This window comes from Cyclospora cayetanensis, unplaced genomic scaffold (assembly GCF_002999335.1).
Source record: "Cyclospora cayetanensis isolate NF1_C8 unplaced genomic scaffold, CcayRef3 CcayRef3_contig_104, whole genome shotgun sequence".
In the NCBI taxonomy this organism is placed as follows: domain Eukaryota; phylum Apicomplexa; class Conoidasida; order Eucoccidiorida; family Eimeriidae; genus Cyclospora; species Cyclospora cayetanensis.
The window spans coordinates 102,048-125,507 of record NW_020312042.1 but is presented as its reverse complement, the minus strand read 5'-3'; the positions used below and the strand labels follow the sequence as shown (position 1 = coordinate 125,507).

Here is a 23,460-nt window from a genome sequence, read left to right as displayed (position 1 = left end):
CTGTGGCCGCTCCCTGGAGTTTCTGATGATACCCATGCTTCCTCAAGCGCCGCCTCAGTCCCAGTTAAGGCAGAAGGAGGAAGCGCACGGCGCAACCAACTGACGGCCGGCGGGAAAAGGTGAATGCTGCGAAGCGACTGGCGTACTCCTCATGAGTGGTGGGTGGCAAACCCCGCAGGCTAAGAATGCTAGCTCCCTCGTGTCTGAAACAACCTCTTGCGTGCTGTATGAAGGGCACTGCCGGAAGATCAGCAGCCACAAATGCCAGCCGCTGCACGACCGGGGCTTTGCAAGTCGGCGGCGCCTCGCAGTTGTCTGGTGTCCGTTGAGTGTATTTTAGTCAGCTTAGTTGCTGGAATATTTCATTTCTGGATGATTGAATCGATTCCACTGGCGATTGGCTCTTGCCAGCGTCGGACACACACCGAAAAACAGAACCCAAGTGCCCTGCAACCGGCGCAGCCACCACGCCACGGCTGCGCTTCCTCACACTTTGGCATTTTGCACCTTAAGTGAAACGCGTTACTCTCTGGCTCTGCATCAGTGGATTTCGTCAGGTCACAACGCGCCGCTTCGGGGCGGTGTCCAACTGTGACAAGACCACTGCCCACTGGCCGAGCACAGTACCAGCACGGGGAGCATAATGAATGCGGAACCCCCAGGGTGCCAAACACGCTAATAACAGCATGACACTGCACCCTCTCCCTCTTTTAAACGCCAACTAGGTGTGTTCTGATAGCTTAACACTACCCTTAACGACAGGCTTTCCAATGAGACTGCACTGCGGTCACCGGATGCCTTTCCTATCAAACACTGTTGCCCAGACAGTCCGAGCCAACCCTTCCAGTAGCGCCAGACGCCGTCATGCGATAACCCTCGCCCTATATGATGACACTTTGCTGTGGTAGTGCATCATGAATAGAAAAAAGGTCAACCCCCGCCCTTTGACAGCAGTCTTGCGCCCTCTTCCCTCCCCAGTCGCTACGTAAGTGCAGCAGCACCGTCGTCTAAATTGGCAAAAAGAAATCCCTCAAGACTCGCAAATCCCCAAACCACAGACTCCTCCACGCAGTAGGCCTTGCATTTGAGTGCTCTTGAGCAGCCTTAGCCCCTTCAATAGGCAAAGATACATATTTGCCGGCAACTGCTGCGACCTAGAGACGATTCCATGACGATCAAGGCACTCCAGTTAAAATGGCAGTTTGCCCTATCCAAGAATACAGCAATCGTTTAACTGGGTTTAAACCAAAAAGAAGCCAAGTCAGTCTATAGTGTCAGCAGGTGAGACATACTCCGTGGCCCCGTAGGGAGAAGCCACTAGTTCTTCCAAGCACACAAACCGCAAAAGACGACTGCTAATTTCAACCAGACTGTGCAGCTTGCATTTGCTGCTGCCTCCTTTGTTCGCGCAGTTTCATAAGGTCTTGCAACTGCGAGTTGACAGCCGTGTAATCCGAGGGCTGAACTTCTACCAGGCTCGTCTTTTTAGCCTGCTCGCCTGCTCGCGCACTCGCGCATCTCTCTGCACCCTTTGCCGCAGCAGCAGCGGCCCCCGTCGATTCAAATGAGGCTGCAGCAGGGGACGCATCAGCAACGGGTGCCTTGTCGGTGGGGTTTGAAGGGACAGCTGGCGGCGCTTTTGGCTCTGGTTCCCCGTTCCTGCTTCGGTCAGCCATCTGCTGCTGCTCAATGAATTCAAAAACTGAAAACAGAAAGAAGTGCAAAGGGAATATACCCTAAAAACTCAACCTCTTGCCAGGCCCACTGGCATGCAGAAAGAAAACAGGGCCCTGAGCGAAAATCTGTACTGCACTTGGCTGCCTTTTGGTCTAAGCCCGGTGAAATGCTAGCTATATTCTTGAATAGTGCAAACCGGGTGGACAAGCCGAGGCACTAGACTAGAAATACACTTACACTCGGACTGGACGGCGATCGGATCACTAAGAAGGCGAATATTCCACGATTTCAAGCGACGGCCAGTAAGGGGGTCGACGACGCACACATGAGGCAACGCTGTTACCTAAAGAGGCAAGCCAGAGGTCTACACCGAATACTGGGTATCAACAACTTTTGCGGAGGAAAGATGGGTCAAGTCACCACTGTACTAAGGTAAGATACAGAAGCAAAGCGAATCTAGCTGCTCAAGGACCACCCTACCCGATACAAGTCGCAGAATACTTGGCCTTCTTCGCATCGGTTCGTCCTCTGCCAAAAAATGAAAAAGTCATTAATTAAGTCCTGCAGCATGAAGACAAAAAGTAGCACCTTAAGTCAAACCGTGTACGAAGGAAACAAGCAGGCTACGTATGTAACCAGTTAGAATATGGCCCCGCAGGGAAAGCGACAAGCTCGTCAACAGCCGATACTATCGATTCTTGCCTCACTGCGGAAGGCTGCGTCTCCCCATTCCTTTCTACACATCAAGTCAAATAAATGCGACAGCATGATGCTTGCGCTGCATCACTCACTTAACACCCCACGCTTCCCATTGGAAGTGGGATTCTGATGGATGCCCTCCCCCAAGATCTTACCTGAACAACCTCTGCCTTCCAGACATCTCTGTTTAGCCTCAGAGATTCGAAGGCGTCGACCTGCTGGATGTTAACAAGTAGCCATTTCTTTTGCAAATGGGCCAGCTCTCGTGCCTGAAGGGCATCACATTGCCCGTAAATAAAAGACGGTGAGTTTTGAGACGATTCTATCGCAGCGCTGCCAAGAACTGCATAAAAGAGCAAGCTCACAAGAGAAGACTGTATGGACCCCTGGCTGTAGAAGGCATCACAAATCACCCCAAATGCACTATTTGTTCATGCAGAACGCACCCGGGAAAAGGGTTCCTGACACGAGAACCCTCCAGGTAGTTCGAATAGCCCACGAAAGGCGACTGTGCCAGCAGAAGACTCCACTGCCAGTGCCGTGACATTCTGCTGCTGCTGGTCTGAAAGAGACATGCAGCCGTTCGCGACATCGGATTCACGCATCCAACAGGTTCAACTCATGAAAAATTCCACCTACGAATGGGCAGACATGAAGGCTATTGCTAAACTGTTTGCTCCGTTCGTTGAGGGTTGGCACAGGAATGTGCCCGGGTGGGCAACTATCTACTGCTGCACCGCCTCAACTCTTCACCCGAAATCAAATGATTCTTGCCTTGTTGAGATCCGGAAATGAACTTACAGCTGAGCGAGCTCCCAGAGGCTCTCTGAGGGTGGGACGGCGTAGCTGCAAATAGGAATGAGCACCCACACGCAAGGTATACAAGGATCTCCTTACAAAGGGAAAATCGCCACAACCAACAGGCTCTTGTTCCATGAAGTGCATCTGAAGCATACCACGGCGAGATCCTAAGGGACTAAGAAGACGCACCAAGAAGGGTTTGGGTGTACTCTGGATCAGGGGCCCTCAAATCCTCTTCGGAGCACGCCGCTGGGAGGCCCCCATCCGTCCGCCCGAAAGTGTCGAAGTAGAGGGCTGCCGCTGCATTAACATCGCCTCCTGCTTGCTGGTCAGCGCACGCAAGGCATTACGGCTAGGAATGGCGTTGTTCCGCGCGACGGAAAGGAGCCCGAGAGTTGTACAGGCAGGCTTGTAGAGGTGTGAAACCCACAGCTCAAGAAAAAACCCTAGGAGTTGGACGCTTACATCAAGGAATTGTCGTGCGGTTTCAGCATCCGCTATGCCTGCAGTTCCCATTCAGTTACACAAAATGTGCAGGCATGCCTTAGCGTAGCTAGGGTGGGCTTCCTCCCCATTCACACTTCAGTATTCCACAGACACAGACACACGCAACACGGTGCCTTTCCCTATGAACGAAGGCAAAGCTAGAAAAGCGCAGCCGCTTAGGTCGCTCAACCTTCGTCAACGCAGGAATTTGGTCACACCCGCAGGTCGACGTTACCCAGGGGGGGCTGACGTCTCCCTCTTATGGCGCATTGCTGTCAAGAATGCCTATCGTTTCTGCGACTGTACATTTTCCTAATCCTTGCACAACCCTGGGTTATTCGCTGGCAAGAAGGAGCATCTGTAGGGCTGTGCAGCGGATGCATGTTTGTATGTCTGCCATCTCCCCATGGCCAAAGGCTCTTTAGAAGCCTAGAGGGACCAGTAAACTTGCCGGCAAATTCCATAAGGGTTGGGATGGCCTCTGAGAAGTCCATTACCGATGAACTCTCGAGATTTCCTGAAGGCCAGGTGGAGAATACTGCATCCAACCGCTGCTGCTGGGCCGACTTGATGTCCAAGCAGGAAAATGCAGTGACATGTCACTTCGTTTGTTACTTAGGGGAGACGGGCAATGCAAATGCGGATCGTTTGGACTCACTATTAGCTGGGCTTGCCTACGAGCCCCCTATCCCGCTGGCGGCTTGGGCTGCGCGGGTGTCACTTTACCAATGCAAGCAATGGCGGCGCCATTTCCCTTCCTTTATGTTTTATCCACTCTATAATTACACACGGCTCATTTAATTAACAAGTGAAGTGGCAATTGTGGGTTTTGATCTGTGAGTTTCCGAAGGATGTATTGCTGCTGACCATTTGCCAGAGTGTAGTTTTAACACTGCTACCACGGCTTGCGTGCGGTCCAGGCGGAATGAAGTACTGATAGCATACTCATAAGTCCAACCCTTTTAGCACCTGCAAACCTCTGCTTTATATGCTCTCGCATGGTTATGCTTTTCGAGTGCCGTGTATCATCCCTTACCGCCAACTGGCTTTGACTGCGGCTCTCTGCTCGTGGGTTCACTTTGCATATACAGCTACTCCATTCGTATCTCCACCTCTGTTGAGAGCTCATTCTGCACCGAATACGATAACGAGCACGCATGCAGGTACTATCTTCCGTTGTGGCATGGCAGTCCAGCCAACTGAGTTTGCTGTATTCTTACTTGTGAGCTGTGTTCGAATGCCCAAGTGCAGGGTACAGTACAGCCTAATGAAATTCTTTATAGTCGTGAAGGCAGACTCACGTGTGCAAGCCTGCGGTGGCAAATGGGAAGACCCCACGATTAAACAGACCTAGTCTTACTGAGTAATGAGTGTCGCCTCCGCCCGTTACCCTGGCCATACCGTCCTCTCTCAGGCTTTCCACGTGGCATCTTTTCTGTTGTATTTAAGGCATGCAATGGGCGGAAGTCCATGTACAGCTGACGATCCGAGCAGCAATGTCCCCTCCGCACGATCTACCAGCCATACGATCCTCTTTCAAGCCTCCCAGACGCCGACCTTTCTGTTGTTCTTGAGGTACACAATGAGTGAAACATTTTAGGCACTGCGTGATTGTATTGTCACTTCCAAAATGCAGCTGAATCTTTGGTGTGTATCTGCTTTTTCGTTACTGGTTTACTACTGGAGTAGTATCCATACACTACTCCTTATTTGGATTTGCTATAGGTGACTGCCGTATGTGGATGCCCAAGTACACTGTCTATTTCGAAGTTTGTATAGCGTTCTTTGATCTACGGAGTGGCACTTTGTGCCAGTACACTGTTGCGGCTTCACGTGTGACTCGCTGAAAGCAGTGCATCGCCTGTTTTCCCCATGAGTCCACTAGCGTGTAAGCGTGTGTACAGGCAGCAGTACAGCTGGTTCTGCGAATTAGTAAAGCATCTCGTGAATTCGTTTTGGATACCTGTTTAGGTCTTGTAGGTCCCTTACAGGGACCAGAGGTGGTGCAAAACGCTGTTGAGCCTTTTTTCTAGAGAGCTCCTGGCTTCTTCTGTCCGTGATCCTCTCAGTTCTGAGAGGAGTGAAGAGAGACAGCCAGGATGCTCGTAGTTGCACCCTTGAAGCATCACGTACCTTCGCAGCCCCGTAGCATCTAGCACAAGGGCACACAGCATTGTTCCTTCTTACATCAAGCCAATGGTCTCAGCAATAGCTAGTCTGTTCGATATCTTATTTATTCTAGGGTACTGCTACCTCGATGTAAGAAGGCGCAATGCTGTGCGCGTCTCCTCTATAGTGGCTATGTGCACCTAGCTGTGAATGCTTGGGAGGCTTCGCGAGTGATGCTACTTCCACCTCAGTTGACACTGTGCCCCAGTGCCTGGAACTCTGAGACAGCCGCAAGAAAAACCTGAAATTATTTAGAACAAATCACACTACCGAATATTTATGAAATTGGTATATTTCTAGAAATATATTTCCCTATTCGTGGCACTTACTTGGAGCGCTGCACCCACGAGAGAAGTTGAGTTAAATTTTCTAAAATTGCAGGAAAATGCAAAAACCGGTAAGAAATCAAGCAATCAATCTAAGCCCAGGGAAATCAAGGGGGTGGGGAACAAAGATGGCGCATTAGGAAAATATAGAGGCGACACAAGCTGTGGCGCAGTGAAGAGGGCGACAGAGGACAAAGCTACATTTGGGAACATACTAGGGCTCATTGCTGCACCGATGCAAGCGCAAATCAATAGTCAAAAGCTGCTCAAGGTTTTCTGCAGTGAATGCATAGTGAATCTGTCATTCACTAGTGGATCTAAAGCGAACTTGCTTTCGAGGACACGGTTTAGAATTGCAGTCTGCCTCTTCACTCGTTGGCGCACTTCCTCAGACTCGAATTTGCCTGTGGGCAGCAGAATGCAGCGACTGGCTAAGCTATTGATGCTGATACCACTTCAGTTTGAAACTGGGTCCCATACGCTTGATCAACGACTCCTATGTTGAGAACCGTACATAACGACGTCATCTTAGGTAGGACACGAGCGACACAATGGAATGCACGCGCGCAGCAAGAGCTGCGCGCTGTATGTTAGTGCGCCAGGAAGCGCTATGAAGACGCAGCTCCGGATACCCTCAACAGTGTTTCTTCCATTTATGGTGACCCGAGTAAAGGCTGGCTTAACAAGTTGAAGCATACTCTTGATGTGGGCGGCGCAACAGCGCACAAAGACAAGGCAGTTCTAAGAAGACATCCTCTCTTACTGGCCAAAATTTTGCTACGAAATTCTATTGACCTTTCAGCTGACACAGTAGTCTTAGGTAAATATCAAGGAAGGTTTTGCGGATGTTGTAAATAATGACGAGCTGTCAGCATGCCGGTCATTAGCCGATCATACACTGCATTGTATGAACTAATCTTCGGGCCAGCCTCAAGCTATATGTCAAGCAAAATCGGATCCCTCAAAATAGGAAGAAACTTTGCGACAGGCAGATGATTTGTTGAAAAATGCTAGTTGCAGGACTGGGAAATGTTTTTTAGGCATAACCCGATGTTAGTAACGGAAAGCAACGGATCGTAGCGTATGGGCATTAACTTTAATCTCCTGACCGGTCCAGCCATGAAAAAAGCTTCCCAATGGCTCACTTTGACGAATGAATTGGTAAAGTACCCGTATCTAAAGTATCCCCTACATTTGAATCTATACTTGCATTCCTACAAATCCCTGTTCGCCCAGGGGACAGGCACCCAAGGGTGTCTCAAACTCGCACTTCGAGTCGCACTTCGACTCGCACTTGCAAGAGCAAACTCAAATGTACCTGTAATCCATTTGGACTTTCCAGTGCTCCAGCTGAACAGTGACATATAATTGCTCAGTATGCTTACATGCTTATGCAGAAGAGGTGGATGGCTATCTACGTGATACCGCCCTAGTATTCAGCCGAAGCATTCAAAAATACATACAGCGCGTACAGCGTGCGCTGCAGCTATCTTGGAACAAGCAGAGGTGCACTACGGCAAGCAGGCGTTTGTTTCCCATGAGACACATAACGTTGCTAAGATCCCGTGTTTTTGTTGCAGGAAGTGAACCAGATCCGGCAAAAATATTCAGCACGTGGCCTTGACCTTTGTGCCTCCGCAGAGACATTGCAAAGTTCTACGCGCCCGTATCTTATTGCCGAAATATCAGTCCTGGGCTCACTCGGATCGCTGCTCCTCCGCCTGCTCTAGTTAAGAAAGTGTAATATATGAGCTTGCCAGCAGACGCTTCTCAGCATCCTTGGAACTCTTCCGTTACTTGCACTGCCCGAATACGGACGTCAGTTTTTCCTCAGACTCCGTACGTGACGTAGAGCCGAGCTATATTGTCTCTCAACCAGATACGGGCTCTCTACAGCACCTATTTGTTATTCGGTTCGCTTTGCCGAAGCCAAGCAGCGCTACCCAGCGCCGAAAAAAAACTCTCTGCGGTGTAGTGAGGTATTAAAATGCTAAATGTATTTACGTTTTTATCATTTATTCATCCAGGCCGATAATGAGTCTTTAATATGCTTTAAGAGAAGATTTTAGCCATTCGTTATTGCTGAACTTACCCATTGGCTTCGGCGGCACCTGCAGTACGACTGTATCGAATAAGCTAAGAGTATCACCAAGGTGGCCGCTTACGCACTCTCGCAACCACTCGCTAATTTCCTATTGTGCAGCGCAACCGTTCTTGTGTGTGATGATGCATGGCTTTTATGGAAATTGGGTACGTTTGAGGTTTTGTCATCCTTGCACCCACATGCATCGCCGCATTTCAGAATAGCAAAAGGGTGGAGCACGCTCACGTTGAGGGTGACTGATGCTGTTTGAATCAAACGGAAGACTCGAACTCTTGCACATTCCCGTAGCTCCGGCGTATTGTAAGCACATGATCACGCTCCTTCGGGCCACCATGGGGATTCGCACCTCAACTGCAAAGCTTCCGCGGTCCTTAGGGTGGCTTGGGATGCCGCCCAAGGTAGAAAACTATCCACAGCCGTGTACAAATTGCCATCAGCTAGAGCTACGCAATTTTTTTAGGCATATTCTTTGGTAAGGCCTTCCAGTTTATCATGATCCTTGAATTGACTGGACTACACACTTCCTTGTCAAACTGCTGGAGGTTAAGGGTCCCGCCAGCATCCACGTCGTTGTCGATACACTCAGCAAATATAACCATTTCATCCCCGAATCCAGGCTTGTCTTAACTCAGGAAGTCATTTAATTATTCTTAACTCATGTCTAAAAGCTGCGCAGATTCCTCAGGATTATTGTTACGGATAGGGATCCGAGGTCGGTGTGTTTTTGCGTGCATGTGCGACATTATACATTGACCATACAGTAACCACTGCAAGCCACTCTAGATTCGATGAATAGCGGAAGGACAGCATTTACACTCATCTGCAGTGTTTAAGACTCTGCACTCGCAAAAATCCAACTGCGTGGCTGCTCAGTTGCCTACGGTGACCATTCGTGGCTCCTCACTTATCAACGCTCTTTCATTTTCTGTCGATTTTCCTAGAGGGTAGAAGCCCGGTATCACTACCACTCTTGAATTTCTCTAAACGTTATGAAATTCATAAATTTGCGCGCACTTTGAATGGCAGGCAAGTGGCCCACGTGGGAGTGCAGGATCCATGTGACGGCTTACGAGCGCTAGATTTGGAGAATATTGAGCGCCAGTGGCACACTAGACGAAAGTTTCTAGTGAACTCTGATTAAGAAATCGCGCCAATAGGTAATGCATAATCAATTTTGAGCTTCGTTGCCTGCGAAAGACTTAGCGGCTCTGTTTGGCTCACCGCGCCAGTGGCCATGGACGGTCGTCCTTGGGTTCCTTCGTAATTGTTCTTCCCCAGCACATACTCTGCCTGAATCAGCTACCTTCATCCATAAATATTGCTGTAGCAGCTCCAGGTTGTTACTATTAAGGTGCTCTCTGCACTAAGGTTTATGAGGAACTCAGATATGATTTCTTTAAATTCTTTCATGTGCTGCTTTTGTGGCTTTAACTTCGACTAGGCTGAATGCAGCAGCTGTCTTTGCGTGCAGAAATCACCCTATGGGTAGCGGAGAGACTGCGTAGCTAGGTTGTGTTCTGATATCCCCTGCACATATTACCTGGCTTCCATTTTCTCGTAGCAAAAGGCTTAGATTTCCGCGCTTTGGCGGCAGCGAGCCACCGCGCTGCCGCCAAAGTGTTGGGTTGGCCCCTCATTCGGTGCTGCCTCGTGCTTGTGTTTTTCCTTTTCCAGCTATTTTTTTAACGAGCAGCTGCGTTTGGTTTCCTTATTTGCACGGTTTGTTGCTCTTTTGCCTGCCTCGGGAATCCGATAGGGTGAGAACTCTCCCGGCTGCCCTGTGGGTAGCTGGTCTCGACAGACAGGTATGGAACAAGAGAAAGTATATCTCATAATGGATGGGAAGAAGATGTAGATAGCTCATCGAGAAGATTCCGAACTATGTATTATGCAAGTTATATTAAATTTTGGGGCAGTAGAGAATTCGCAATCAATTTGGCTGTTCGTATGTGCCACTTGTGCGTTGTTTTACCGAGCTAGCTTGAAACGAAAATCAACAGTGTGTGCCTGTGCTGCAGATGGTATGTGGAGCTGGCGGTGAATGCTCGGGATGCATAGAGCGTAAACGTATGCACACCTTAGCTGTCCCTCTCCCTTCACTTTCGGGAGTTTTGTGAGTCGCCCGCAGGGGAAGGAGAGGAGCCTTTTATGGAAAGAGTTTCAATACAAACTGACTTTAATGTCTTCTAAAGCTGCGCCGATTCTTAGCTTAGTATAACTAGTGTGGTGGACAGTGCCTGGGTGGAACCAACCACGTTAAAATTAGAGGGTGCCTCCATGTGGAGACACACTATGAAGCATCATTGCCCCCTTCAAATTCCATATGTCCAGGATATATTTCACCGAATTGCTGCCATAAGAAGTTCAAGCTTGTAGCGGTTCTCCTGGATTCCTGTCAGAGACGCCCCGCAAGCCATACAACACGTACTGGAAACTTGTTTGGTGTTTCCTCTAAGAAATCCCTCTCTCATATCCTTACCCTCACCCTATGGGTTTTGGCACTAGGGAAGACGTTGAGGTAGGGATACGTTGCGGAACCTTTTAAGCAATCCGAGTGCTTGCACCCCGTCCGATACAGCAACTAGCGCACGCGCACACGAAATACCGTTACGCCCAATGCATGGGTAACCCTACTCGGCAACACATCCCACAAAATACAGATAAGGAAAAAATGGTACTGTATAAATTAACTCTTTGACTAATGCAGCGAGTGCAGTGCAACTGACTAACGTACTTCGGCCCTCGAGAGTAATGGTTTGATCCTGCAGTGTCCCCCCATTCCGTATGCTTAGCGACATGGCCGCTGGGCGTCTAAAGTGGTCTTTTTCCTATTATTTCTACAATATTTGCGTCGAAGTAAAATCCTCACGGTGGCTCGAAGCAGTGTGGATTCCAGACAACGAAAGATCAGCGCGGGCTGCATGTAAACTCGAGAGCTAATTCTGTTGAATCCGATTCACTGCATAATTGTGCTGCACTTTATATCGATTGCGTCCTGAACCTTGGGATTTGCTATTTTATACGTCACTTTGTGGTTTTCAAGTGTGTTCTGTGCTGGAGACTACACACTGCGACGCGGGAGACTTCCAACCGGTAACTGTGTGTCCTGCCTGAACCTTAACAACCTCACAATGGAAGTCCCTGAACCCCATCATGGGGGAGAAAAAACATTACTTGTAGAAAATCATAGCGGAACAACTCCTGGAGAACAGGACGGCTCAAAGAATGATGGTATGCCAAGTGGCGGACCCCAGCCGAGTGGTCACCAAGACCCTCAGACGGACCACAATGCAGCCGTAAATGCGAAGGCAAAAGAAAATAAAGGTGGCTACAGCATCGCAGCGGATGAGGTATGGGCACCACATCGAAAGTTCGCAACTAGCGAGCGCGATCGGGACCTATGACTGTCCATATGCACCCAAATTCGAGTTGCAAAAAGAGACTGTGGACTCAAGTGGGGAACAAAGGCCATGGAAGCGTGCGCTTGTGCATAGATCTGGCATGCGTGTGCTATTTTCAGCCGAAAAAAATGCGCAAACGAGACATCCTAGAGCTGCCACCCTTCAGGTGAGGTCTCAACATAATCAGCGTATGTGCATGGGCAGGGTTTCGTCTCAGGGGGAGGAAGATTGAGCTGTTTATGGCGCCTGCCATCAGTCTCAACGATAGGCGGTCAGGAACTGCCAGCTTTCTAAAGTGCACACGTTGGTCTGTTTTGTAGGCATGCGACTAAATTTGACGTTGTACTGCTTCTCTGCGGCACTCTCCTGAGCGCGGGTGTCGGGGCACTGCTGGTGAGTTATCGAGTATTACAGCAAACGCATGCGGAGCGACTAGAATAGGTATTTTTTGGTTTCTCCTTTCTCCTCTAAGGCTTGTAATACAGGCGGATTCCCATGTAGAGTGTCTGTCTTGCGCTCAGCCCGTCTTCTTTCTCGTTTTTGGTGACCTTATTGAACAAATGAATACGACTCTAGATACGGATTACTATGTCCGCTTTATGGCTTGGCTAGGAGTAAGCTGCGAACGCTTTCAGGCTCAGCTAGAGGATTTCGGGTTTCGATGTAATTGTGCCACCACTTGCGGTTTTTGCACGCCATCGCTGCTACTGGTGGAGGTGCATGTGGTGGGGGTGGAGTCAGCTTATACTTCGCGATATTGCAATCGCGCATAACTGGTATTTTATGAGTTGCGGCTCCTCAGCTAGCTGCATTCGTTTCTGGTTCGGTCTCAACAGCCTGTTTTGAAGTCGCTGCTGACAGGCAGGTCAAGGCTTTTAAGGAGCAATACTTTCAATCCGTCGTTCGGCAGGTGAGGCACGAGCCCGAACTCTGTATGTTGACTGCGAAATAAAGATGCCAGATGTGGCATTTATTGAGCTGAGTTTCCTCAATAAAGTATGCGCGGGTAATATTGAATTCAGGACATGGCTTGGTATGATCAAAGCAATGTAGGGAGCCTTGCTTCACGTCTGCTATCAAACATTGCTTCCATCCGTAGCGGCATCGGCCTAAAACTGTGCATGGTGAGGCTGACAAAGATTGTCGCTGTAGTGTTTGGCAATTACTGCTGCTGCTTAAGATGGACACTCCTAATGCTTCATACACATGCACATTATGGGTGCGGGTTGCTGGTGGTAGTTTGCGGATATATATATACATATATACGATAAGGCGTTCGAAACGCTTTCACTCCGCACCCTTGACACTCCTGCCTCTGAACTGCGAATTGAGTCGACTGAGTTGAAGAGAACCTGCTCTTCACAAGAGAGGGATCCTAATGGCTGCTTTGGCCTGGTCTGTGCCCTCTTTCTTCGTACGCATGCAGCTCATTCAGCTTTTCGTTGTGATAATTGGGGCCCTTGTTGTTGGCTTCATCAAGAGTTGGAAGCTTACACTGGTTTCGGCGGCAGCGGTTCCCGTAGTGGGGGGCTTCGGCGCCTTGGTTGCGTGGGCAATTCATAAGCAGGAAATTGACCGTACGGGCGTTTTTTTGAATGTTTGCAAATAAATATCGAAACACCATTGGGCGTTTAGCGGCTGCAAAGTTTGATCGCTGACCAGCTTGTGGCTTCCCCGGTGTGTGTTTGCTGCATTTGGCCTGAACGGGTGACTCCTGCACTGCTGGTGTACAGCAACAGATGCGGCGAAGTGCTGTGCCTGCGCTTCTGTCTGTGCACTCATAGAATCTTATGCCAGCGCCGGGGCTGTTAGCGAGGAAGCCTTTATGGCAATGAGAACTGTCGTATCTATGGGATTGGAAGAGCATATGACCGAAAAATACAGGCGGAATCTCAAGCATGCCGAGAAGGCTGCGCTCCGTGCATCGGTTTGGGTGTCACTGGGTGAGTGTGAGCGTTCACAGTTTGCACGATAGCGGCTGTCAGATAATAGCACGCGCACAGTGCGTTTTCCTAAGGGCTTTGCAAGACTGCTTCTCTTGGCTGTGCTGGATTCAAATTCAATATGTGCAGGCTTGGCTGGCTTGATGGCATCCATGTTCTTCATGAGCGCTTTGGGTTTGTGGTATGGCGGTCACCTGTTGGCGGACAGCACTGAGGAGGCCCTTCAAGGTTTGTCTCGCACCATAAATGAGGGAAAGTGCATCGCCTGGCACGTTACCTTTAGACGTGCATTTTCATGAATTCATGTTATTCTGGAGGTAACAGTCCGAAGCGTCCACTTTCCCCGCGTTTTCTCCTGCTTACAGGTATGAACACTCCGGTCGATCCGGCAGACCCCAACACGTGGCCAAAACCAGCTTTTTCGGGAGGCTCTGCGATTACGGTGTTTTTGGTAATTTTAATCGGTGCGTTCTCGTTGGGCCAGGTGATCCCCAACTGCACGGCCTTGATCAAGGTACGTGGCTCTTCACGCTCAAAAGCTTTTACAGTTGTCTCCCTTCAAAGAGGACTTTTCTGTAGGAAGAAAAGACTATGGTGGTTTTGATGCGCGGGCAGGGTAGGAGAGAGGGGGAGGGGGCGGTTATTCTCATCCGCGAGCGCAATGTGGTCATTATGAGGTTGTTCCGTTGTTGTGGTTCGAACCTCTAGGCGTGCACAGCAGCTGCCGATTTGGAAGAACTAATTGGAAGAACCTCACATATTGACCCCCTCGCTGGCGGCGGGCGCGTAAGCTGTCACAAGACGCCAAGTGTACCTGTGTGTAAATCCTAAAGGCGCATCCAAAAACACCTTGGCTGCCTCGTCGTTCAGCAAGGAACTTGCATGTACATCTTCACAGGGGTCTGGGTGCACGTACCAGCTGGTTCCTCAGATTTATATATATATATATATACATATATATATATAGAGAGAGAGAGAGAGAGAGAAAGATACGTGTGTTTTCATAGACGGACGTCCAACTGGATGGCGACATCGAGTTCAAGAACGTTGCATTTTCTTACCCCACGAGACCAGAAAGGCCTATTTTCACGAATCTGAATCTTCGTATCCCTGCTGGAAAATCTGTTGCACTTGTCGGAGGATCTGGTGAGGCTTTGATCTGTGCTTCTACATGCTTAGCTCGCTGAGGGTTGTGCGTTAAGGGAGGCTGGAAGGTTGTGTGATGTGCACCCATAGTGCGGCAACTTTCGTTCGGCATTGCTTTGTAGGCTGTGGCAAGTCAACAGTATTGCAGCTGCTTCAACGAATGTATGACTGCGACAAGGGAACTATTACCGTTGGTGGCGTGTGAGCTTGATACATTTCCGCTGTCTGGGATTGCTGTTGAGATGGCACTCTTGCTCTGACTCACCAGGTGCTAAAGAGCGAAAGCTGCCTGCTCTTAGCTGTCTAGTGCTTAAGCAGAGTCCTGCAGGGGATCTGCGCTTGAGCTGATAGCTAGGCTCTTTGCACACAGTCTCAAGTCGGAATTCTCGCTTCGTATCTGGCTTTCTCTATTCACAGCCCGGTGAAGGACATAAATGTTGCGACGTTAAGAAGCCATATGGGCGTTGTCAGTCAAGAGCCGTGCCTTTTCTCAACGACGGTATGCCAACTCCTAAGCCCCTAATTGCAGCAGCAGCGCGTGCAAAAGGCTTGACACCACTTACACAAAGTTGAGAGGACTTAGTGCACCTGTGGAACGAGCCGCAGCATTCTACTGCGCACCCCCAGGATGGGCAGACCAAGACTTTGTTGGCCGCCTCGAGTCTTTTAGAACGGGAGGCTGCTGCTCATCAGCATGCCACTAAGATAGTTCTCTCCCCCCGTGCGTCAGGAATGTACTTCAGGTCAGAAAAAACATCGAGATGGGATCTCCGCAGCCGGTGTCCTTGGAGGAGGTTGTGGATGCCGCAAAGCAAGCGAATGCTGACGGATTCATTACCCGTTTCCCTGAAGGATATGAGACAGACTGTGGCGCATACGGCGGGCAGCTGTCTGGTGGCCAGAAGCAGCGCATTGCCATCGCGAGAGCGCTGGTCCGTACAGCCCATGCGATCCGTATACCAAGCACCTCTGTGATTGAGTCTCATGACTATCCGCGCGCCGACCTTTGCATGCACGGAAGCCGTTAGACCTACTGGCTAAATAACTTTGTGTATATAGATATAGATATAAAGTTCACCCTCCAGGTTAGCGTGCCAAAGGATAAATATCGGAGCACCTTTGTCGTTGAAGAAATTCATGAGCTCTGGGGTGTCCTCTGCCGCGCAGATCCGTCGCCCCAGTATTTTGATTTTCGACGAAGCCACATCTGCACTGGACACACAGTCGGAAAAGATTGTTCAGGTGCTCTTAACATTCAGTTTTTGCGTTATTTTTGGTCTTGTTAGCAAGTCCTCCTGAAGGTCTCTCTGCGAGCTCCCTGGCTGATGTGACCCTGCTTCCACCCAAGCTGCTCGCCGTCTGCGGTTTGAGGGCTTGTGGCATTTGATGGTTCATGCCGCATGCACTGCCTGATCAGGAAGCGTTGGACAACCTCGTTGCAACGAGCAAAGCAACAACCTTGATCGTGGCGCATCGTCTTAGCACCATCCAGAATGCGGACCTTATTGTCGTCTTAGAGCCTTCTGCTAATGGAGCGACTGTTGTGCAGCAAGGGACTCACCATCAGCTTATGAAGGACCCAGTAAACTATTTGCACTGGCACGCATGCATGCGAGGATGTATTGTTCTTTTCTTGAGGTTCCTCGTGGGCAGCCCGATGCCGTTGCTGCTTTCTGCTTGGTGTATCGAGGACGCGGCAAGTGTGTGTAGCGCCTTCCAGTTCCCCTTAAGCAGCAAAAGCCTGCAGCAATGGTGCCAGCTGCGCGACGCTTGCTGACCGTCTGCTGCTCAGGAAGGACTGTACTACCACTTGGTGTCTAGTCAAGTGGTCCCCCGTGTTGATGAATTGGAGGAGGAGGAGGAGACAGTAGAAGAAACTCCACCAGTACATGGCGATACGCTTTTGGAGGGGGCCCAGAGCATGCGCCATGTAGGCTCTCGCGCGCGAAATAACCAGGATAGGGGGTTCTCTGGAGTTATTGTCAAAGCTACTTTGCAGTTGCGGTTCTAACAAACCGGGATTTGCTCAGGTTTGAGACGCGCATCAGGCAGCTTTTTTATTTGGCAAACGCACTGTTTCCGTGTTGCGGTTCTCCCTTCCCTCAGGACACACGAAAGTCATCCATTATAAGTGTCGGTGAGTAATTTGTCCTGATATACTCTGCACCCCGAAAGCTGCCCAACCTAGCGATGTTGCAGCTAATCGCCTGTATGCGTCCTCTCGACTGCTGCAAGAAAGCCACCCGCGTCTGTTTTTCCACCTTTCAGGTGCGTCGATTGTTGGGATTAAGCGAAGCATGGAAACCAAGCCGATTACGCGGACTTACGATATTATTTTGCAGTACTGGCCGGTGGTCATTGTGACGTTCATCGCAGCAGCTGGCGCCGGGTACAGCTAAATCTGTACAAATATTACAGCATGGTGCAATATTTCGCACCGTGCTAGCAGATATATGTATATATATATGTATATCTATCTCTATCTATGCTGGTTTGACACACGCGCGGTTCTTTACCTTATGCCTAGTTTGCCAGCAACCTCTGCGTACCTGCTGCTGCTGCGTTGTTACGCATCAGTGTCTCGGAGGGTTGTGTATTGTGGTGACAGCATCCATTCATCGTGCGAAGCCGTAGGCTGCCATTGCTGTAGATAATAAATGGGCTTTTCGTTTTCCACGCCGTGTAATGTGTGTGCTTTCTTTTTGTGGCGCAGCGTTATCTTCCCTATCTTTGGTTATGCGTTCGCGCATTTCATTTCCACTTACTTCAATCCCGATCCTCAAGAGATTCGTGATGGGGTGTGCTGCAACGTTAGGGAGGGCGATACGCGTTGCAGCTGGCGTATTTTTGTGGCTGCGGGAGACTGCATTTGTGGTCGTAGATTTTAAACCCCAGGCGTGAGAACCGCACTGCTGGGAAATCATTCAAAGTGCCTGCTTAGAGGATGCCGATTCGGTGTACGTGTATGTGTGTTGCTTGTTCAGGTTGCTAAGTGGGCCTTGGTCCTTGTCGGTTTGGGTTTGGCTCAAGGCTTAACAGACTCAGTCAAGATGTATGGAATCGATTATTGCGGATATAAGGTGGCAACTATCTTGAGGGACAGGGCGTTTGTTCAGACGGTCCACCAAAACATCGCCTTCTTTGATGCACCAGAAAACAATGCGGGTGTGTGGCGCATGCAAGCCCAGTCCATTCTGTGCGCTTTTCGCGAAGCAGTAGCGTGTTTTTTTCCCTAGAGCTACAAAGAGTGCCCGCCTGAGACCCTTCAGTCAGAACGCTTTGGCTGTGTGCGTGAGGATGCGGCGTTTGCGGCTGACACCAGGGAAGCTCTGCAGCATTCTGAGCGCGGACGTGCTGGATGTCAAGACTGGGTGTACTGGCAACGTTGTTTCCATGGTTCAAGTATTCGCTGCGCTCACCACGGGTGCGTTGCTGCCTTCCCAGTGCGCTCGAATGGCCGCCAAAAAGTGCGGCCATTCGAGCGCACTGTTCTGCAAGCAACAACAAAAACTTTCCAAGGCTCACCTTGTGAGCCGCCGTGACATTGTGCCGTATTCAGGTCTTGTCATCGCGTTCTGTGGCGACTGGAGGCTGGCGCTGGTGATCCTTGCTTTTTGTGTCTTGCTGATTCCAGCCAACATCATAGAAGCTAAGATGAGCAGTGCGTTTTCCCCTTAATGCCTCGTCGTACGGGGACAGTGAACTGCAGTTGCGCGCACTGTGCATCTCTACAGAGGTTAGCAAAAGGTTTTCTGTACTCCAGGACGGAGCATCTGACGCCAGGAGGCCTGTCGGCGCTATTTGCCTTGTTTTTGCATGCAGGCCCTGCAGCAACGCACACAGTGCGGCCAGGAGTTGAGAATCAAGGATCCCCAGCCATTATGAACCAGGCGACTTCTGGAATTCGTGTTGTATGCGCGTTTGGTCTAGAAGAGGTAGAATATGGCCAGGCAGCCTGCGTCCCTCTCTCTCTGCGACAGGAAACGCAGCGTTTTGTAGCGGACGGCGGTGCTTCCCCCTCGGCAGAAAAGAAGTTAGGAGGCTGCCTTCACGTTGTTGCTTCTGCGATGCTGTGTGGTGCGGTGGACTGCTTGGCGCCAGAGGTTCATCAAGAGTTACTCTGCGAGCATCCAGTCGGAGCATGCAACAAAGATCAAAGAAGGCATCGTTCTGGGGCTTGCTTACGGCTTCAGTCAAGTGCGGCTAGGGGCACGCATGTTAGGGAGCAGGCCGAACACGGTGCAGGGCAGAACAGAACCCTGCAAAAACGCCAAACAAGCACTGTGGGGGGACTGTTGCGCGCTCAGGCAACACAGTTTTTCGTCAACTGTCTGGCTTTGTGGTACGGAAGCAAACTTGTGGTGGAGCATGGAGTGGAGCCTGAAGGTGTGTGTATGTGCGTGCCGTCTTAGACGCCTCGACGTACAAACGAGCTGTTTCTTGGTAGCCTCACTAGTAATAGCGCTTGCCCCATTCGCAGCTTTGTGGGGTCTCCGTGTGGCTGCAATGTCACAGTGATTACCCAGGCCATCCTTTCCCTGACATTCGCGGTATCTTCTGTTGGACAAACCGTCCTCTTTACCACAGATTCTTCGAAAGCAGCAGCCGCAGGTCATCGCGTGTTCGGCCTTATCGACCGGGTGAGCCTTCGGGGGGCACACCACGACATGGCAGCCGCGCAAGTTCCCCAGACTGCACATCTTGTCATATGCTTCGCCGCTGGAGCGTGTGAGGTCATTCAGGTGTCGGAGATTGATGTGCGTGACTCGGGAGGAAAGCTTCTAACCCACGAGAGCTTTACTGGGGCAGTGGAGCTTGACCGCATCAACTTCACCTATCCAACAAGGCCAGAGAATAGGGTGGGTAGTTTGATCTGCGCACTGTTTTCTCTTCCCTGACGCCTCAGAGCGCAGTGGCGTGCACCCTGAGGCGGTGAAGTGTGAGAGCACCTAGCTTCTTGCTCGTGCTGGCTTGTGCCGTAGCTTTTTACATACGCTAGATAGCCTCTCACTTAGAGACTTGGACATCCATTCGCCTTGATGGGGATCGAGGATCTTCCCGCAGGGATCGACTAGGCCTTGCATGGCTTGAGTAATCGGCGAGGACCTCTGCCTGTGTTTACAGGTGTACCGAAACTTGAGCTTCTCTATCAAGGCAGGCGAATCAGTTGCGTTGGTGGGAGCCTCAGGATGCGGAAAGTCTACGATTGTTCAGCTCGTGGTAAGCGCACTGTCTCACCGGCGAGGCAAAGCGGTTGCTTGCGATTTTTCGCATCACGCCGGTCAAACGGGATGGCAGCAAGAGACATGCTGCTGGTGCCGACGAGACCCCTAATATAGTTTTTACTTCTCTCGACAACGGTGCCCTTGCATGTACCAGTCCGGGCGTAACAGTCTGGGCCTGTGTATTCTTGCTGAAGTGCAACTGCAGATTATTTTACACGGGTTCGCTTGCAGGAGCGGTTCTATGACTTGAGAAGCAGCCACCACGTGCACGCAGTGCCGCACGCCATGACGAAGGCCTCTCTTACAGGAGGCGGACGACAGCGCAGCGCTGGTGGACACGAAGGGAGGATTCTGCTAGACAATGACGATATTCGTGATCTCAACGTTGTGTGAGCTAATCCGCTGTGACGTGGCATACCCTTTCTGGGTGACAGCCGAGGACCGAACCCTAGCCATCTTCCTGAAGTAGGTCTCTCCGCATTTACGACGCTTCACCAGCCGTCCTCCCGATTTGCATTCCTCTGGCTCCCTCAGGTCTGTTCGCCAACAGGAGGGGCTTGTTAGCCAGGAGCCTGTCTTGTTCGACATGACCGTAGAAGAAAACATCGCTATTTCCAAGCCAGGAGCTACCATGGTGCGATTTCTTCTTGTCATTGCGCAAACACCTAGAATGCCTCCGTTTCTGCCCCTTAAAAGCCCATATTTGCAAGCATGCATCGCTGTGGCAACACCCTCACATCTTAAGTGTCACGCCATGTGCGTTGGAATTTGCCTTCGCTCCAAGGAGGCTGTCGTAGTTCGCACGTCCAAGGGCTTTGTGTTTCAAGTATACCCGGTTGTTTTAGATATGGCTTCGATGCATGAACAGCCCGTTAGCGGATGGATGTTTCACTTGCGTGCGAAATTCTGCTCCTGCGCTTTTGCTACGCTTTCAATTCTCTGCGGCATCTGTCGTCTCAGGCCGAGGTCCAAGAAGCCGCGGAGATAGCGAATGCCGCGGGTTTTATTTCCTCGTTCCCCAATGGCTATCAAACGAACGTAGGGAGAGGGGGTGCACAACTCTCTGGTGGGCAGAAACAGCGCATCGCAATCGCAAGGTAAGGAGACCCTCCTCTGCATGAAACGTTACGGTTCAACAAGCTGGTTTCGCGGATTGGTTTAAGACTTGCATGCTCCTTGCCACCCGCCTTTGAGGCTTAGAGCTCTCTGCTCTCTGTTTATTTGCTCTGGCAGGGGCTAAGTAACGTTCTTCTTCTTGCCCTCGTTTTGTGTGCATGTCTGTCCTGCAGAGCATTGATTCGGAAGCCTCGGCTTTTGATTTTAGACGAGGCAACGTCGGCTCTCGACGCAGAAAGTGAACGGATCGTCCAAAAAACTATTGACGATTTGCTTGCCAAAGAGAAGCGCAGCACCATCATTGTCGCCCACAGGCTGTCTACCGTCCGTAATGCCGGTGCGTTTTCCATATTGCTCATCTGAAGTATGCGTTAGGGGAACCTTGAGGCTAATTAGCTACTCACTAGAAGCTTATCGCTAATATGCCGCATAAATTTACAGGCATTCGCTAGCTTTGTGTGTTCGTGCCAACTTGCCTCTCTTCCTCATGCTGGCTCAGACAAGATTGTAGTGCTGACCAACGAAGACAGGACAGGAAGCCGTGTGGCCGAAGTGGGCACACATGACGAGTTGATACAGAAGAAGGGCGGCCTGTATAGAACCCTTGTGGGGCTAGCAGCAATCCAGTCAGAGTAAAAAATATGTATGTGAGGAAATTTCGTTGTGTCTTGAGAGCCTTTGAGATTATAACGGATGTGCCCTCGCCTAATATAGGTGACTCCTAGTTCCACTTTTTTTTGGCTTTCACTTGAGCCCTACTGTAGCGGGCTAAGCTACTACACTCACACCATTTCTACCACAATAACTATCTTTAGGAAAGAATTGATGATAAACTTGCTCTTAGTTAGTCTCGTCAAGCAGCTTATTTATTGGGGAGTAGAGCTAGCGCAAGAAAAAAGAAGTAGTGTTGTGAGGGTGTACGCTAGATGCAATGTGCAACCAGCAGCGAGTTGCCAGAGTAGTAGCATGTGATGCTAGGCACACGTTGGCTGTCCGTTTCCCGTTATCCCCTAACTGAGGAGCGTGAGAAAGGGAAAGAGAGGACTCGTTTAATAAAAGCATTGGAGTGCTTTCTTCATTGCGTGCATTCGTTTCTGGAGCTCAGTGCAACGCTACGGGAACCTTATGTGTACCGTTGTCGGTGACAATGCATGTTCTGATGCAACTATTCCCCGCTGACCCATCGACTGTGAACATACTAGGTGTCAAAATTCCCTATTAGACTTGCATGGCTTCGATCCTGCTACTGACTAATCCGAAAGTTCGACTTCTGTGGCATCAGCGTAGGAAAAAATAACTCTTTGGGAATGGGAGCTGACGGCAGCTTAATTTCTTCTGGGGCGGCCAAGGCCGGCCTGCACTCCGATGTGGGCGCAGCACTTCCAAAACTTGGAAAAGGCCATAATTTGTCACCCGATAGAATCTTAATGGCTGTGTTCTTATGGGAGGATACCAACAAGAAAACTGTGGCGGCTGTAAGAAGCAAGTTCTCCAAGATTTTCTCAGCCAGTTGTAGGTATCATGCTTTGTACCCCGGAGATCAAGTGAGGCGAGCATTCTTTGTGGTGTAGCTATTGTAGTTTGAAGCACCTCAGTAACCGTTCCACTGGAAAAATAATAATCTGCTTCCAGGATAACGATAGTTCATGCGTATACACAAGCCCTGAGTCATCGGTTAATGCCGACCAGCACAACATGAGCACAGGCATGAAACTCTATCTACAGATTGTACCATCAAGGTATATGGAGCTCTGGCTCGCACGAAACCACACCATAAAGGAACGATCGCATTCTCAATGGCTTATCTGGGCTCCACAGCTTTTAAACAACTGATCAGTGAGGCTTTCCCGAACAAATTGTTTTGGGTGTAAAAGCTGATGAGCGCAGCTCATGCTTATTTAGGGGAAAAGTAAGAGCCATATCAATATTTAGAACCTTGAGGTGTCGGGGCTGTCTCAACTGCAGCACAGGGTAGGCGAACAAAAGATAGCTTATAGGGAACCTTCGCTCCAGAGTAGCCCAAGAAAGTTACCCAACAAAGCAGCTGCTGCTATTAGGGTAACTTGTGTCGTACAATCCGGAGCTGCAGCCGCATTCACGACCCGGAGGAGCTTCCAGGCTGCTTGGAAAGCACGAAACGGAGCCACAAGCAGCGGCACAGTGAAGAGGTCACCTTTATGCTAATATAAGTTTACGCTCATAGTACGAATTGCTAGCGCTACTTGACGCTGGATATGAAGTGGGAAGTCGCTTCTATTTCTGGACTCGTGCATCACGATGTAGTTGTAAGTGTGCAGTGGGTGAGCCAACGGAAGGCGCCCATGAGGCCAAAGCTACTCGCTGTGTAGCTATGTGTGACACGAAGCG

General features: G+C 50.1%; 2 protein-coding genes across 2 annotated transcripts; one reads left to right on the top strand and one right to left on the bottom strand.

The window, feature by feature from the left end:
* Positions 1-1,361: 1,361 nt before the first annotated feature.
* Positions 1,362-4,157, bottom strand: LOC34619774 (UBX domain-containing protein 7). Its single transcript, XM_026338529.1, has 8 exons — positions 4,115-4,157; positions 3,643-3,680; positions 3,367-3,502; positions 2,823-2,938; positions 2,532-2,645; positions 2,158-2,238; positions 1,915-2,020; positions 1,362-1,702 (listed from the first exon to the last, which is right to left on the bottom strand). Exons 1-8 carry the CDS (start codon positions 4,155-4,157, stop codon positions 1,362-1,364), a joined length of 975 nt encoding a protein of 324 aa, XP_026194314.1.
* Positions 4,158-11,393: 7,236 nt separating this feature from the next.
* LOC34619776 (ABC transporter B family member 21) lies at positions 11,394-21,729 on the top strand. Its single transcript, XM_026338520.1, has 29 exons — positions 11,394-11,632; positions 11,984-12,056; positions 12,185-12,277; positions 12,466-12,573; positions 12,686-12,787; positions 13,090-13,240; positions 13,397-13,606; positions 13,736-13,834; positions 13,972-14,120; positions 14,315-14,392; positions 14,614-14,752; positions 14,875-14,953; positions 15,170-15,251; positions 15,496-15,684; positions 15,920-15,994; positions 16,170-16,334; positions 16,545-16,694; positions 17,737-17,917; positions 18,075-18,176; positions 18,312-18,413; positions 18,575-19,059; positions 19,279-19,392; positions 19,495-19,611; positions 19,877-19,972; positions 20,209-20,366; positions 20,512-20,611; positions 20,938-21,074; positions 21,267-21,430; positions 21,593-21,729. The coding sequence occupies exons 1-29, from the start codon at positions 11,394-11,396 to the stop codon at positions 21,727-21,729; spliced, it is 4,074 nt and encodes a 1,357-aa protein (XP_026194305.1).
* The last annotated feature ends 1,731 nt before the right edge of the window (positions 21,730-23,460 follow it).

What these genes read in the sequence shown, in the direction of transcription:
- LOC34619774 (XM_026338529.1), bottom strand. Translation starts at nt 4,157, where the DNA reads ATGGACTTCTCAGAGGCCATCCCAACCCTTATGGAATTTGCCG. An exon ending in AACCCTTATGGAATTTGCCG is followed by an intron (nt 3,681 to 4,114) that starts GCAAGTTTACTG and finishes TGGGAACTGCAG; the next exon opens with GCATAGCGGATGCTGAAACC. An exon ending in GTACACCCAAACCCTTCTTG is followed by an intron (nt 2,939 to 3,366) that starts GTGCGTCTTCTT and finishes TGTCTCTTTCAG; the next exon opens with ACCAGCAGCAGCAGAATGTC.
- LOC34619776 (XM_026338520.1), top strand. Translation starts at nt 11,394, where the DNA reads ATGGAAGTCCCTGAACCCCATCATGGGGGAGAAAAAACATTACTTGTA. An exon ending in CCCTCGCTGGCGGCGGGCGC is followed by an intron (nt 14,393 to 14,613) that starts GTAAGCTGTCAC and finishes GTGTTTTCATAG; the next exon opens with ACGGACGTCCAACTGGATGG. An exon ending in TGCACTTGTCGGAGGATCTG is followed by an intron (nt 14,753 to 14,874) that starts GTGAGGCTTTGA and finishes ATTGCTTTGTAG; the next exon opens with GCTGTGGCAAGTCAACAGTA.